General features: G+C 39.0%; 2 protein-coding genes across 2 annotated transcripts in view; one reads left to right on the top strand and one right to left on the bottom strand.

Annotated features, from left to right (window-relative positions):
* The first annotated feature begins 304 nt into the window (after positions 1 to 304).
* LOC107549372 (cortexin-1) lies at positions 305 to 1,623 on the top strand. The gene has a single exon (XM_016230420.1). The coding sequence runs from the start codon at positions 1,023 to 1,025 to the stop codon at positions 1,284 to 1,286; it is 264 nt and encodes an 87-aa protein (XP_016085906.1). The 5' UTR covers positions 305 to 1,022; the 3' UTR covers positions 1,287 to 1,623.
* Positions 1,624 to 4,738: 3,115 nt separating this feature from the next.
* The window catches only part of LOC107549363 (fibrillin-2-like), an 83,115-nt gene continuing 72,797 nt past the window's right edge, over positions 4,739 to 15,056 (bottom strand). The window contains exons 51-61 of the mRNA XM_016230410.1: positions 14,600 to 14,731; positions 13,267 to 13,392; positions 12,889 to 13,095; positions 12,023 to 12,148; positions 11,799 to 11,921; positions 11,548 to 11,664; positions 11,321 to 11,449; positions 9,842 to 9,961; positions 9,539 to 9,770; positions 7,366 to 7,525; positions 4,739 to 7,199 (exon numbers count right to left, since the gene is read on the bottom strand). Of these exons, the coding sequence (XP_016085896.1) occupies positions 6,825 to 7,199; positions 7,366 to 7,525; positions 9,539 to 9,770; positions 9,842 to 9,961; positions 11,321 to 11,449; positions 11,548 to 11,664; positions 11,799 to 11,921; positions 12,023 to 12,148; positions 12,889 to 13,095; positions 13,267 to 13,392; positions 14,600 to 14,731 (1,847 nt within the window). The 3' untranslated portion in view covers positions 4,739 to 6,824. The remainder of the gene's footprint in view (positions 7,200 to 7,365; positions 7,526 to 9,538; positions 9,771 to 9,841; positions 9,962 to 11,320; positions 11,450 to 11,547; positions 11,665 to 11,798; positions 11,922 to 12,022; positions 12,149 to 12,888; positions 13,096 to 13,266; positions 13,393 to 14,599; positions 14,732 to 15,056) is intronic.

Below are 15,056 nucleotides of genomic sequence, written 5' to 3'. Positions count from 1 at the left end.
AATTTATATATAAATAGAAATGCTTAAAAGATTGTAAATACTCAGAAAAAATACATGAATACATTTAGTAAAAAAATTACATTTAAAATGCATTTATTAAACTAAATATACATTTACATTTTCAAATTATATATACATATTACATATTTTGTGTTAACATTCAGTAGACAGTTCAATAAAGTAAAGCCATTTATGAAAAGAATATAATATCTCTCTATTGGGAGGTTTTTAGGTAGGAACAGTTCATGGTCATGCCACTAAACCGATTAAATGCTGAATGCGTGTATTTTGTGTGTTTACAGGGTGAAGTACAACAGACCAGAGGCCAAACACACTGCACGGTCTACATCTGATCCTGGCCCTGAAATCCACACTTTACCAGACATTAGCCCTACTCGATCAATAGCACCAACCTTACAAGCAGTTCTGTGTGAGAGAACACAAGCAAGAAGGAACAGATCATCTCTGACTCATCAACCTAATGCACACCTACTGGAGCCCACTAATCAAACTCCCTTGAGCGAACGGCTTTCCCAGATTCGCATATTGATCTGATCGGATTAGGCGTCCGATCTTTGCTGTCTGACTTTTTCAGCATCAACCAGAAATGGGATACTTGCTGTGGGGCGATCCGTAAACTGGCGCCCAACGTGGGGACAACACCTGCAAACCGTGTCCCATCTGGAGCCAATTAGCCTCATCCCTGCGGCCAAAAGAAACGAGCTTGGGACTCGAGTCCTTGCTGTTTTTATCCGTTGTGGCAGCCCGCTGTGTCATGTCCCATCGGCTTGCGCCGTGCCACTTGCGGGTCAGATCCGATTTGACAGGTCTGGAATAAAAAGGCCTGTCATTTTGACCCAGATTGCTCCACTTGTGTCACTTTGCGTGTCCGTCACGCAGTCAAAAGTGTTGACTTTGGCCTCGTTTGTCCACATCGAGGTCGCCACACCAATCTGACCAGTCTCTCCATCCAATCTACCCTTACGACAGCTTGCAAGTTCTGTCGTCGTGCTCCCTGGAGGATGAGCGATGTGTCCACGTTGGACTATGAGCTGCTCTCACCGGGGCCGTCGTTCGCAGGGGTCCCCAGCAGCCCACCTCTTGGCGGCGATGCCGAGCAAAGGACGGCCTTCGCGTTTGTGGGTCTCCTGATGCTGTTTTTGATTTTCCTGTTGGTGCGTTGCTTCCGGATCTTGCTGGACCCCTACAGCCGAATGCCCGCTTCGTCTTGGACCGATCATAAGGATGGCTTTGAGCGGGGCCAGTTTGACTACGCCCTGGTGTAGTCACATGACCGGAAGACGCCACCTGCCTTAGCCCAACCTGTGGCCCGAATCCAAGCCTGTCGCTAATTTCGCTAAAACTGTCATGGGTTCGATTCCCAGGGAACGCATGTGCCATGTATACCTTGAAATGTGCTTTGGGTGTAAACATAAAGAACGCTACTTTCCGAATTAACAGGGTCGTCCGATTCTTCTGCTGTAGCTACATCCTCAGGACGGTCTACAAGGTCTACAATGAATACACATAAAGTCGACGGTTCAAAGTGCCCGACACGATGCTCTCTGTGAAGTGTTACTACCCTTCGGCTACTGTACATACTTCATCATTACTGTATATATATGTTAATTCTAGGGATGCACCGATATGAAAATTTTGGCCGATACCGATAACCGATAATCCTTTATTTTTTGAAAGCCGATAACCGATATGTTGGCCGATAAATCTATATCCAAATTGTTATATACTTTTTGAGAGCCTGATTACAAAAAAGGTCTCATCATTAAAAGCCACATCCCAAACACTTCAACATAAGCAGCCTAGTTTGAACGGTGTACGTTTTAAAAATATTTTTACTCTCCCATTACCAAATTTAGTCATAAAAAAGTCTTACAAATAAATAAAATAATGCATAAATAATGCAAACAAGTCACTGGACATCATTACACGTGTAAAGAATCAAAATGAATGCGCCATAGATCAATAAAACGGAATAGCCTCTGCACGGACAATAATTAAATGATTTTAATTACTAAACCATACTGTTGATGAAAATAATAAGAGAACAATACAAGTGGTTGTTGTTATTAATAATATATCAATGATTTTGAAAAAGTAACAAATTAATACCACTGTTTTAAATAGCAGCCGTTGAGCTGCGCGTGCTGAAGCTGAAGAGCTGAATGAACACGGTAAACTGAAGCGTTTTGCTGGCAGCTTATTTAACTCAAGGAAATGCATCCTGAGATTAATATTAATACAACATAAACATAATATTACAACTTATATATGAAATGACAAATGACGCAGTTATTGCATGCTATAGTCAGAATGTGTGATCCTGTTGTGGATGCGCTCTTCCCATAACAACGCGCTGAAACACAGCAACTAAACCCAAAGAATGCACAACGTTTTATTATAATAATGTTCTCATTAGAATGTTATATACACAACATTCCCAATCATAGTTATTAATGTTGTGCACTGCTGTTTGAGTTTATCACTGGTAAACTGAAGCGCTCTTTTAACTTAACCAAACGCATTCTATATGAGATAAATCAGATATACATCAAATAAACACAATATTACAACGTACAATTGCACAAAAGGCTGCAAATGAACAGCGCGCATCTGAAGTGTCTCTGAAGGAAATAATGCATTATTTATCGGCTTTAAGATATCGGCCAAATTTTCTTATTGGGCCGATACCGATAACAGAAAAAATTAGCATTTATCGGCCGATACCGATATGGTGGCCGATATATCGTGCATCCCTAGTTAATTCTAAAAGACATGATGAAACTTTTCAGTGGATCGTAGTAGATGACTTAATTTAATGCTGCTGAAAATGAGGCTGTAATGGAAGTCGACCATTGCTATAAATTGATGTTAATCGACTAGTTGGTCAACTAATGAAACATTGGAAATATGGCTTTACAAAAAAAAAACAAAAAAAAACAAAAAGGAAAATGTTAAAATTTGCATTAACAAAACTAGACGATGACTTGACTTAGGAACTTGAAACTGCCTCTAAATTGTTGCATTGAATGCAACAAATGATCTAAACAAACATTTCATACTGTAAAAATGACTAAACTGTTGCTAAATTGACGCATTACGTTAATTGCTGCATTGAATGCAACAAATGGTTTTAACAAACAAGTTAAACCATGAAATTCACTAACCTGACATTAAATTGTTGCTTACCGTTAATTGTTGCAATTAAAACCATTTGTTGCATTCAATAAACATTTTATATCTTAATCACTGAACTTTTGCTAAATTGTCGGTTTACATTAACTGTTGCAAAGAATGCAACAAATGGTTTTAACAAAATTTACACTGTAAAAATCATTAAACTGTCATTAAATTGTTGCTTTACGTTAATTGTTGCATTGAATACAACAAATGGTTTTAAAATGTACAACATAAAACTCACTTAACAGTCACTAAATTATCGATTTATGTTAATTGTTGCATTGAATGCAACAAATGATTTTCACGAACAATTGACACCATTAAAATCACTAAATTGTCGCTTTACGTTAATTGTTGCATTGAATGCAACAATTGAATGCAACAATTGGTTTTAACGAAATTTACACCATAAAAATAAAAAAAATCTTTAAACTGTTGCTATATTAATTGTTGCATTGAATTCAATAAATGGTTTTAAGTTTACACCGTAAAAAACACTAAACTTTTGCTAAATTGTCACTCTCTTAATTGTTGCATTGAATGCAACAAATTGTTTTAACAAATAATTTACACAGTAAAAATCACAAAACTGTCACTTTACGTTAATTGTTACATTGAATGCAGTAAATGATTTTCACAATTTACACTGTAAAAATTACTAAACTGCCATTAAATTGTTGCTTTACGTTAATTGTTGCATTGAATTAGACAATTTACATAAGAAATTGTTTTGAAAACAATTTACACTTTGTCTGCTTAGTCATTAAAGCCCCCACAGCCTTGTTTTCATTTGCGTAAAATTAAATAAGCTGCCTACCCTGATTATGGCCTATTCAGTATGATTTTTGTCTATTTAGCATGGTAATTTTCCACAAAATACATCTTTAAGGAAAACTTTAGCATTGTTGGAAAGTCCTAGGATGTCGGACAGACCCGTTCTAAACTCTGTGCTTTATATATTTCTGAGGATGTTCTGGATTTGGAGCAAAACTCCCTTTAAGACTTCAGAACTGAGTGTCAGTCCTTGTATTATTGCTGTTTGACTCTTCCCTGTCCTTTGACTATGTGTGTATATAAGCCATATGTTCTAATATCTCGAAGGTGTTGTCTGTTTGCTAATCTGCTGAGCTCTCTGAAACTGTTGTGATCTAAGAGAGGTTTAGAAACGACTGAAAGCTTTATTTTTATATCCCGACTCCGATTTGGAGTTCCCTTTTTGCTAATGTTTCGTCTCAAATTTGTAGCTCTCATTTGGACGCATGTGCAAAGTGTTGATGTGCCAAGAAACAGAGGAGCTTGCATTGCTTTGTGAGTTTTGTAAGTAGATTGGATATTTTCCTAATTCCTTTTTGTCTGAAATAAAACTGGGCTTATTCACTTAAAAAGCTTCCAATATCTTGAAAACGAAGTGTACTGAAGTAGCCACCCTTCTGAGATCAATAAGCCATTTCCACTTGGATACACTCCCTAAATCTTTTTAACGTGGCTAAAAATGTCCTTTGCACGCAGAGAACAGAGTCAAAAAAGGTTTAAAAATATAACCAATGTTGTTTTATTGCCATTCGTTGTTTCATACAGATGTTCACAAACATTGTGCGGATCACTTGGATCTGACAGATGGATCGAAAATGGTATAAAAACAATGCATTTGGAATTACTCATTAGTCATGTACAGGGTGCTCAGGTTTCTCCGTCATGGATCTTTATGGCTAAAAAAAATTCATAGTTCGCCGGAATCAATGCACCCCAGAGATTTATGGGAATCGGCATCATCCTGAGCGACCTGGTCCACTTTCTTTGGTCTGAAGTTCATAACTCAACACTAGCTTGATGACTATTTCAAGTTTGCTGCTGATTTTTGACATACAGTACAGTCACGCACATTCGCTCTTTTACATGTAGTGGCATCAACAAAAACAAAAGTTATGAAAGTATACAAAGTTCCAATGTTAGACAAATGGTTATGCATAAATATAGCTCAGGCTGTCGTACAGTGCAGTTACTGTGATGTTCAAGAAACAGTTTTGTCATTCTAGCACCAAAATTACTTTGTTTACAGCCTTTGAAAACAGTCCAATGTTGCTGGTCATGGCAAATAATCTACAGTATTATGATGATCGATGGACAAGCTCATGTAAACAGTGACGTCTGTCACATAGTGCTCCGTGACAGTAAATAAAGGATGCTGTGATCATTAATTGTCCGTATTAAGAGGAAAAACAAAGTCAACCGTTCTTAAAGGCTATTTATCTAATGTTTACAAGTAAATATTTGGTTTGGCAGTCTGGACGCTCAAGAATACAAAAGAAGAAATACAAACAAAATCTACATTTCACTTTAAAATATACAATAAAAATTTTTAACAAGCTTTGATAGTATTGATTTTTCAGCATTGAGACAGTACAAAAGACAATCACACACAAAATAAAAACACAAAAGACCTTTGAAAATGTCACGTTTGCGATCCACAAATCAGTTCGTAGAACAGCGTAAATTGGAATCTTAGCACCTTGTTTGCTCAAGATTACTGAGAAACTAAGAAACGAGGGTTGGTTTGTCAATGTTCCCACACTTGAAAGTTGAAAATGTGTGTTTGCATGTCCATATCTGGAGTGTTTTGGAGGACGGCTTGCCAAACAATCCTTATGTACCATTGAGACTGCACGTCTCCAGCTGCAATCAAAAATGGCCTCTGGTTGGTTTACCCAGCAGGCTTCCAGTTCTCCAATTGTATGTGCTCTGTTTGCAAAGCGCGTCTTTTTCAAATACACCAACAAGAGCACACAAGTATGGAGAAGAAAATGGTTCAAATGTGAATGCCAAGTTTGTGCAACATCACATGCATATTCAAAAACCCTTTGGACAGTTGTTGCCATTTTTGGAATGAAATTTCCCTGATTAAATACACAGAGGAGGCCCAGTGCAAATTGAGCATTTAGCACCACTCCTGTCTTAACTGCATCATATATGATGATCATATATGTGTGTGTTCTTGTCTATGTGTGTAAAATGAGGTAAAGCGATGTGGCAGCTCATGCAAACACTCCAGAAAATCCCAAAAATCGTATGTAAAAAAAGACATATTTCAGTCGAAAACCTTAAGCTGTTTGAACCCTCGACTGTTTAAACCTGAAAAATTGTTGCAGTCCTTTGTGTCACCTTTTTTTTTTTCTTATTTTCTTCAAAAATAGTACAATACTTGACATAACTCTAAATACTGACTGGAATAAATGTTGACCCCAGTTTACACTGAGACATCGAGGTGAGTGAATGGTCATTATATTTTTCTTCATCTATAATGCATCGTTTTTATGTGCACTAAAGACTGAAATGTCATTTCATGATAATTTTGACAGTTTACAACTGTAAAAGCCGTATTAAAATTAAATCGTCCTTACGACTAATATGTCTGATTGCCTGATTGGGTGCTAATGCTAGTGCTAACGCACTCCTGCTAATTTAAGGTGGTATATGTACATATTCCACCCAACCTGGAGAAATCGGTAGGGGCTGACATGAAAACATGAAAGGACGGCAAATAAGAACAAACAAAACATGGCGATACATGGACACAGTCTCTCAGAGCCAACGCCCTGCAGTGAAGGGCGCATGGTCAAGGGTCAGTCTCAGTGCAGGTGGATGTGCAGCTTGATGCGCAGTGCGTCGCCGATCTCGCCCAGCAAGTAGTCGCTGTCGTGCTGGTCCTCTATTTGCTGAAGTTTGCGTGGACCGAACATACGCAAGCTGGCGATCTCCAGGCGGAACAAACCTGGAGGGGGCGGCTTTCGGCCCAGCCGCAGAACACTCTTCCCGTCACGACGCTCCAGGATGCGGAAGTGTTCACCCTGGTTTCCGTGCGTTATGACGTAGCGCACGTGGTGCTCAAGCGGCTCCAGAGCTGGAAGCAACTCAAGTAGGGGTTCCTTGTTTTGCAGCTGCGCCAGACTAAGGTTCATTGGGATGGAGGTCTGAACATCCATGCTGGCCATACTCACCATCTCCTGAGGGCAGGACAGAACAGTTGGAAACATTAGAAGAAGCTTCAGATAGATCTTGACTTAAGCCTGTTATACCCTTTATAGAGTTAGGAATTAAGGTCAGGGTTAGCAGTGTGGCCATATTGAAAACATGACGACTACAGAGAGACGGACGGTACTCAAAAAGTACCTTGAGCTCATTATCGCCAGCATTACGCCTATGGCGGCCTTTCTTTCCAAGGTCACCATTGATCTTGCATTCATAGCAGGCCTCCGGTGACAGTGACTCTTCGTCATCCACTCCCTCCGAGCCAAACTGACCCTGGAAGCCCACTCCTGTGATGCAGTGCCTAGAAACGAAAAAGGTGAAACATTACTTTTCTTTCACTTGTGTAATTATTCAGCTTAGGTCAGGAATATCCAAATCCGGATCCTGGAGGGCCAACAACCTCTATTGCAGAGATCTCCAACCCTGCTCCTGGAGAGATACCATCCTGCAGACTTCAAGTTCCAACCCTGCTCCAACACACCTGTCTGTAATTATCAAGTAACCCTGAAGACCTTGATTAGCTGGTTCAGGTGTGGTTGATTAGGGATGTGGCTGAACTCTGCAGGATGGTAGCTCTCCAGGAGCAGGGCTGGAGACCACTGCTGAGTCTAGCGCCAACTTGTCCCAATGTACTTGCCTGGAAGTTAGTAATCCTGAAGACCGTTATAACCTTGGTTCACAATATTTGGGGTTGGAGCTAAACTCTGCAGGACAGTGGCCCTCGAGGACCAGGATTGGACACCCCTGGTTTAGGCCTTGCCCCAAATTGTGCACTTAGCGTGGACTTGCTGTCTTTGCTTGCATAGGTCTATGGAGTCCACAAGACCATAGAGTATCCCATGTTAGGATTCAGAAAGGTTCTTGCACCCTTGTTGAGCCCATGCTGGTGGTACTCCACAGTAGACTACTGCTTGACAATCTATGTAGGAGTGCGTCACCAAAACGTGAACTCGGACAAGGGATATGAGTAGAATTTAGGACAGAGCCTTGGAAGTTTCAGGCAAGTATATGGTTCTACACTACATGGCAAAAGTATGAAGACATCCCCTTCTGAACACTTTAGAAAGTCAACTATGAGCTAATCCCCTCACAAAGATCAGTAATGGAACTCACTGATGCTGTTTTGTCTGACTGGAAGTAAATCCCACGGTCATGTTCTGACATCTAACAGAAAGTCTTGCCAATGACTTTGAATGCTCAGCAAGTACGCTTGGATGTACTTTGGCATTATAGCAGGGATTGCCAACTTCAGGCCACTGTCTGACAGATCTTAGCTCCAATCCAAATAAAAAACCCTGTAATTTAAGTATTCCTAAAGACCTTTAGTTATCCTTTGGTTAGATTTTTTCAGGTGCATTTAATTAGGGATTGAGCTAAACTCTGCAGGACAGTGGTTTTCCAAGATTAGAGTTGCCCTCCCTGCTATATACAGTATGTTCAAACTATTTGGGTGTCTAATCTTTCCTAGACTTTAGCTCTTCAACTAGCTAGTGAAGGAAACACCCAGGTGGGTACGTTGGAGAAAGCTGGAGCTGACCTTTGAAAGAAAGTGGTCCTCCAGGAGCAGGTATGGACACTTGTGGCATAAAATGAACTCCAGTGGTCAAATAAGAACAGGCTAGCCTAAAGGCCCCGATATACTCAAAACAAAGTTTTTTTTTCGTTCTTTGTTTAGGGGTAAAACGAAGTTCGAAATCCCGACGCCGCCCACTCTGATGAAAGCAATGTTTATATGAATATGTAAATATGTGCTGCCCACTTTCCTCTCAGTAAAAAAAATAAACAAAAAAAATGGGAGAAAACAGCAAGAATTTTTATATAAAAATCTGATCATAGCAACATGGGTATGTTTGCACAAGCTCTACAAATTAGCACTCCCGTGAAGTCACGTCACGTGTATTTACATGGCACTTTATTCAATATATTGCTTAAAAGCAAGCAGAATTATTAAACATGAAAAACAGTGTCAGTGTCTCATTTCATCAGAAGCACAACTTAATTTGCTACTATAAAGCGGCTCCACTGTATTCAGTTTTGACAGATGAAACTCGACAGACGAAATGAACCCAGAGAAGAGTTCTGCATGAAAGAAGGCGGAGCCTCAGAGCACACCTCCTATGACGTAATCGTCACGGACCAATGGTAGTACGAAGGTGTTTTGCAATCTGAATTAACCTTTTTGGAAAGTTCGCTTTGGCAAGCCATTTCGAACTCACAAAACGAACTTAGTTTTGGATGGATTTTGTTTGAAATGATGTCACATCAGTTCGTTCTTCGTTTTTGCTTGAAGTTTATCGGGGCCTTAAATACTCACCCTTGTCCTGCTCGGTAGAAGCCTCCAGGACATCCGCACAAGTAGCCGCCATCTGTGTTGGAGCAGCCATAGCTGCAGGGGTTATTGTTCAAGGCACATTCATTAACATCCTGGCAGCCGCCAGCAGAGAGCTCAAAGTCGAAACCTGACGGGCACATGCATTTATAGCTGCCCAGAGTGTTATAGCAAGACGCAGACCCACAGGCTTGATTTCCGGCGCATTCGTTCTCATCTAGGTGGAAGGAAGATGCAGAAATTAGAACTGCGCAACTGAAAACCACACTTCGTCGTAGAAATGCTTACCCACACACTGGTTCCACTGGTAGTGCTGAACATAACCTTGCGGGCATCCACAGCGATATCCTCCCAGCATGTTCTGGCAGCCGTGCTGGCACCGGTGGTTTCCACCACATTCATCGACGTCTGTAAGAAACCAAGAAAACAAAATCAGGTTAGCATGTGATTCTAATATATGGTGGCATCTCAGCAGTGTTGGATCCAGAAGTATTTTTTACATTAATTTTTCCAATTGGGATTTTGAAAAATGGTTCGTTAAAGCGTTATAAGCCATCAACCAAACCAAACAATTCCATGAAGCATTGCAAATGACAATCTGAAGCCCAAAGCATACTTCGGCCATCCGCGGACTTGTCCGTGTGATGCAATTCTTATCATCAGAAGTGTGTTTTTTTTTGTGTCCACGCAAACAACATTGCAATGGTGGCACTGCGATGTGTCGAATATGCTTTAAAAGCTGCGCTGACACGGCTGTGCGCGAGACGGAGCAGAACGCGGAAATAGTAGTATAATCGGGCCTTAAAGGGTTACTCCACCCCAAAATGAAAACTTTGTCATTAATCACTTACCCCCATGTCGTTCCACACCCGTAAAAGCTTTGTTCGTCTTTGGAACACAATTTAATATATTTTGGATGAAAACCGGGAGGCTTGTTACTGTCCCATTGACTGCCAAACAATTAACACTGTCAAGGCCCAGAAAAGTATGAAAGACATTATCAAAATAGTCCATCTGCCATCAGTGGTTCAACTGTAATTTTACGAAACTATGAGAATACTTTTTGTACACAAAGAAAACAAAAATAACGACTTTATTCAGCAATTCGTCTCCTCTGCGTCAGCGTAACACCATTTTGGAGAATAACCACTGGATGCAAACAGCGTACACTGTTCTATGTCAGCTGCACCACATGGTTTTTTTTTGTTTCTTTGTTATTTTTGTTTTCTTCGCGTACAAAAAGTATTCTCATAGCTTCGTAAAATGCATGTGTATTTTATTCACATCTCACTTTTATTATCTGTGTGTTGTTGTTGTCTCCGTGTACTGGAAGCTTGTGACACTATAACAAATTCCTTGTATGTGCAAACATACTTGGCAATAAAGCTCTTTCTGATTTCTGATTTCTGATTCTGAAAAAAGAAGGTGAAATATAAAACTATTCATTTAAAGTTGTTGACTGTATTAAAGTATTTTGAAAGTGGCTTGATTACGTCATTTGTGGTGCTTCGTGGGAGTGGGCGGAGCTAAAGAGCTCTCCAAGCAAGATTTGATAACCACAACTCTGATTGGTGGAATTTTCCGGACAGCATCATGGATAGTAGTTTTTCCACCACAAATTCTGCTGTTAAACACAATTATGAACTAATGTGAACAGATGGCTTCAACAAAAGCATCTACCAGCGATCAACAACCTTGGAGCTCACAACAGGTCGATTGCCGCTTAATGCAAAATCATTTCACATGGGCCCAAAACGGGAAACCTACCGTCGCAGCTGATTCCCGTGGTGTCCAGAGAGAAGCCCTTCTGACACTCACAGTTGAAGCTGCCGGGGGTGTTGAGGCAGGAGGCGCGCGAGCCGCATACATTTGGCTGATTGCTGCATTCGTTGTTGTCTAAGAGATGAAGGCAATTTTAGCTCCAAATGACCTGTTCAATTATTTAGACTCTGGGCTAGGCATGTTAGCGGGTGGCTTGAGTTCATATCAGTCACCTATGCATGCCGTCTGGTGCTGCGTGAAGCCTGAGGGGCATTTACAGGTGAAGCCACCGATCGTGTTGACGCACAGGAACTGACAGTTGTGTTGCTTGGTTGAGCACTCGTCCAAGTCTGGGATGAAATAAGCAATTTTTTCAAATTAGCACACATTGGGTTGATCATTGGCACGGATTATTACTACAACCAGATTTATAAGCAGATCTTATCCCAACAAGGAAAAATGTAACCATTAATCATGAACTAACCTTTGCAGGCCTTCCCATCAGGCTGTAGGATGTATCCTCTGGGACACGAGCACAGGTAACTGCCTTCAGTGTTTTTGCACAGGAAGTTACATGGTTTGGGCGACTGAGAGCACTCGTCCATATCTAATTGAAAAGCATTAAGTATTGCATCAAAAATGGGCTTTTAGAACAGTATCGCACTTTATTGATTTAAATAAGGGTAACGATGAGTGAGGAGAACGTACCAACACAGGAAGTGCCAGTGAAGTCATCGGTGTAACCCACGTTGCAATGGCAGCGGAAGGAGCCGACGCTATTGATGCACTGCCCGTTCTTACACAGGTTAGGCATCACCTCACACTCGTTGATGTCTGCAAAAATACAGTAGATATGGTATCCATACATGCATTCCTAAATCTAAACGAAATGCCTGAATTTCAGTGAAGTACTTTTAACAAAACATCTGTAGCACTTGTTATTTAAAAACAGTACCAATATTAATATTGTAATATTATTATTATTATTATGAATAAATATATATATATATATATATAAGTACTGCATTACTAAAAATATCAATGTACATATTAAAATATATTTCAAAATTAAATATAATTAATATTTTCTGTATATAAAACCACAAAATAATGTATAAATAAATGTTTTAAAATATCCATAAATTAATTTTAAAATATTATTAAAAACATGATTATACATATAAAAAAATATATTCCATATATTTCTAACTATATTTTATACTTACTGTATAATTTGTCCAAAAATAATTATTATAATAAAATTATTTTACAATATTAATTAATGTAAATATTCATAATTATAAACAAACATGGAAAGTAGCACATTTTCTACATTGATGTTTAATAAATACATTAATAAATGTGTTAAAAAATACTAAATAATTTTATATCAATATTTAAATATATATAAAATATCTACTGAGTTTGCACATCATTGCATTGGTCTAAAAGAAGCTATTTTTGAACAACAGACCAGTGATTTTATTATAAAGAGTGATCGTCTGTTTTCATTTTCTCAACTGTTGCTCTGTGAAATCTCTGTAAAGACGTTCAGAAGTGCGGAGATCTCTGACCTCTGCCGTCAGTGGTGTATCCGGGTCCGAGCGGACACATCTTCTTGTACTGGATGGTTCCGGGCAGAGGACAGAGTTCACACAGCGAGCCCCAGCCGCGGCCGCCGTTACAGCAGCACTCCGACTTAGTGACGGTGTTTCGGTTAGTGGACGACTTCTGGCACATCGTCTGCAGGACCTCCGTGAAACAGAAGCCCTTCCTGTTATCTGACAACCACAGCAGGCCGGTTAGACAGAATGAGCAATCTCAGTCTAATTTAAAACTGAAATTAGTGCACTAAATGGTTGAAGACTGGGGATTTGATTTGGTTTTAGCTTGGGTTTCATGCGATTTGTGCCTGTATGTCAGCCGTGTTCTGATTGGCCGCTGGCTCTTACCGATGCACTCGGTGCCTGTGGAGCTCGACTCGAAACCCTCGTTACATTCGCAGCGGTAGCTTCCCACCGTGTTGACACAGCGGCCGTTCTTGCAGATTCCCGGCTTGCTGCGGCACTCGTTCAGGTCTGCCAGAGTCACACACAGAGGAGGAGAGAGAGAGAGAGAGAGAGACGACTTATGCAACAACACCATCAGCACATACTACAGAAAAGTGACTAAATTACTGTAAAATTTAAATTCTATCCAGCGTACATTACAGAAAATGGTTTAGGTAAAATCAAATAAAAATATTATAGTTTTTTATTACATAATATTGGACACAATATTACTTCTTATTATATAATTATATAACGTATTAAAAATTATTAGTATTGTTTATTTATTTATATTGCATAAAATATAATATTATTATTATATAAATATTATTTGTACTTATTATTTTGTTAATTTTGCATACAATTTTAAATATTATTATTATTATTACATAAATGTTATTAAAATGCATGTTAAAAAATACAAGTCACTGCATTCACAATACTCCAATTTATATGGATATTACAAAAATTATTAAATAAATAATAAACAATAATTATTATTACATAAATGTTATTAAAAAAATGAACATATTATGTTAATTACTAGGGTAAAAATTTTTCCCCTAGTAAATAGTTTGACAAAATACAATAGTTACTTCAGTCACCCAAGTTTATATTTATATTGCATAGTAGTATTATTACTATACAAAAAATAAAATACTCTATTGTATATATATATATATATTGGAGTAATGTGACTGTAATAACTATTGAATTTTTTCTATTTCCTAGGGTACATTTTTAACATGCATTATTAATAATAGTTATATAATAATAATTTAATATTTCATTCAAAATGCATGTTAAATAGTTTGACTAAATGCAATAGTTACTACAGTCACATTACTCCAATTTACTATAATATTGCATTAAATATTCAATTATCACTAAAATAAATTATATATTTTATTTGTTGTTTTTTTATATTAATTTTGCATAAAATATTACATTATTATTATTATAAGTTATTAAAAGTTAAAAATATACTTCGACAAAATACAATATTTACTACATTCAGTGTGATGCCAGTAAAAACAAACCATATTTTTATATTTTCTGAAGAAAGTGTGAGTGTTTGCTCATGCAAAAATCATCGCCACTATTAGTTTCTGTAATATTCTGGTCTTTACACGTTTTTTTTTCACTTGATTTCTCATCCACTAGGTGTAAATCCTTAGTCCACACACACACACGCACACACACACACACAAACAACACACACACACTGCTTTCTCACCCATGCATCCATCTCCGTCGGGGCGGCGTGTCATGCCGGGAGGACAGATGCACATGAAGGTGCCGATCTGGTTTTTGCAGGCCATTCCTCTGGAGGCGCAGTCGTCCAGCCCTTCAGCACACTCGTCCTGGTCTGCAGAGAGAGAGACTGAACGATTATCGCCTGCACGTGTGTGTGTGTTGTGTGTGTGTGTGTGTGTGTGTGTGTGTGAGAGAGAGAGTGCATGTGTGTGCGTGTGTGTGTGTGTGTGTTGTGTGAGTGTGTGTGTGAGAGAGAGAGAGTGTGTGTGTGAGAGAGTGTATGTGTGTGTGTGTGTGTGTGAGAGAGAGAGAGAGTGTGTGTGTGAGTGTGTGTGTGTGTGACTGTGTGTGTGTAAGAGAGAGCGAGAGAGAGAGTGTATGTGTGTGTGTGTGTGTGTGTGTGTGTGTGTGAGAGAGAGAGAGAGAGAGAGAGAGAG

This window comes from Sinocyclocheilus grahami, unplaced genomic scaffold, assembly GCF_001515645.1.
Source record: "Sinocyclocheilus grahami isolate Dianchi unplaced genomic scaffold, SAMN03320097.WGS_v1.1 scaffold370.1, whole genome shotgun sequence".
In the NCBI taxonomy this organism is placed as follows: Eukaryota; Metazoa; Chordata; class Actinopteri; order Cypriniformes; family Cyprinidae; genus Sinocyclocheilus; species Sinocyclocheilus grahami.
The sequence above is the reverse complement of the archived record's forward strand: the minus strand, read 5'-3'. Positions and strand labels throughout refer to the sequence as shown.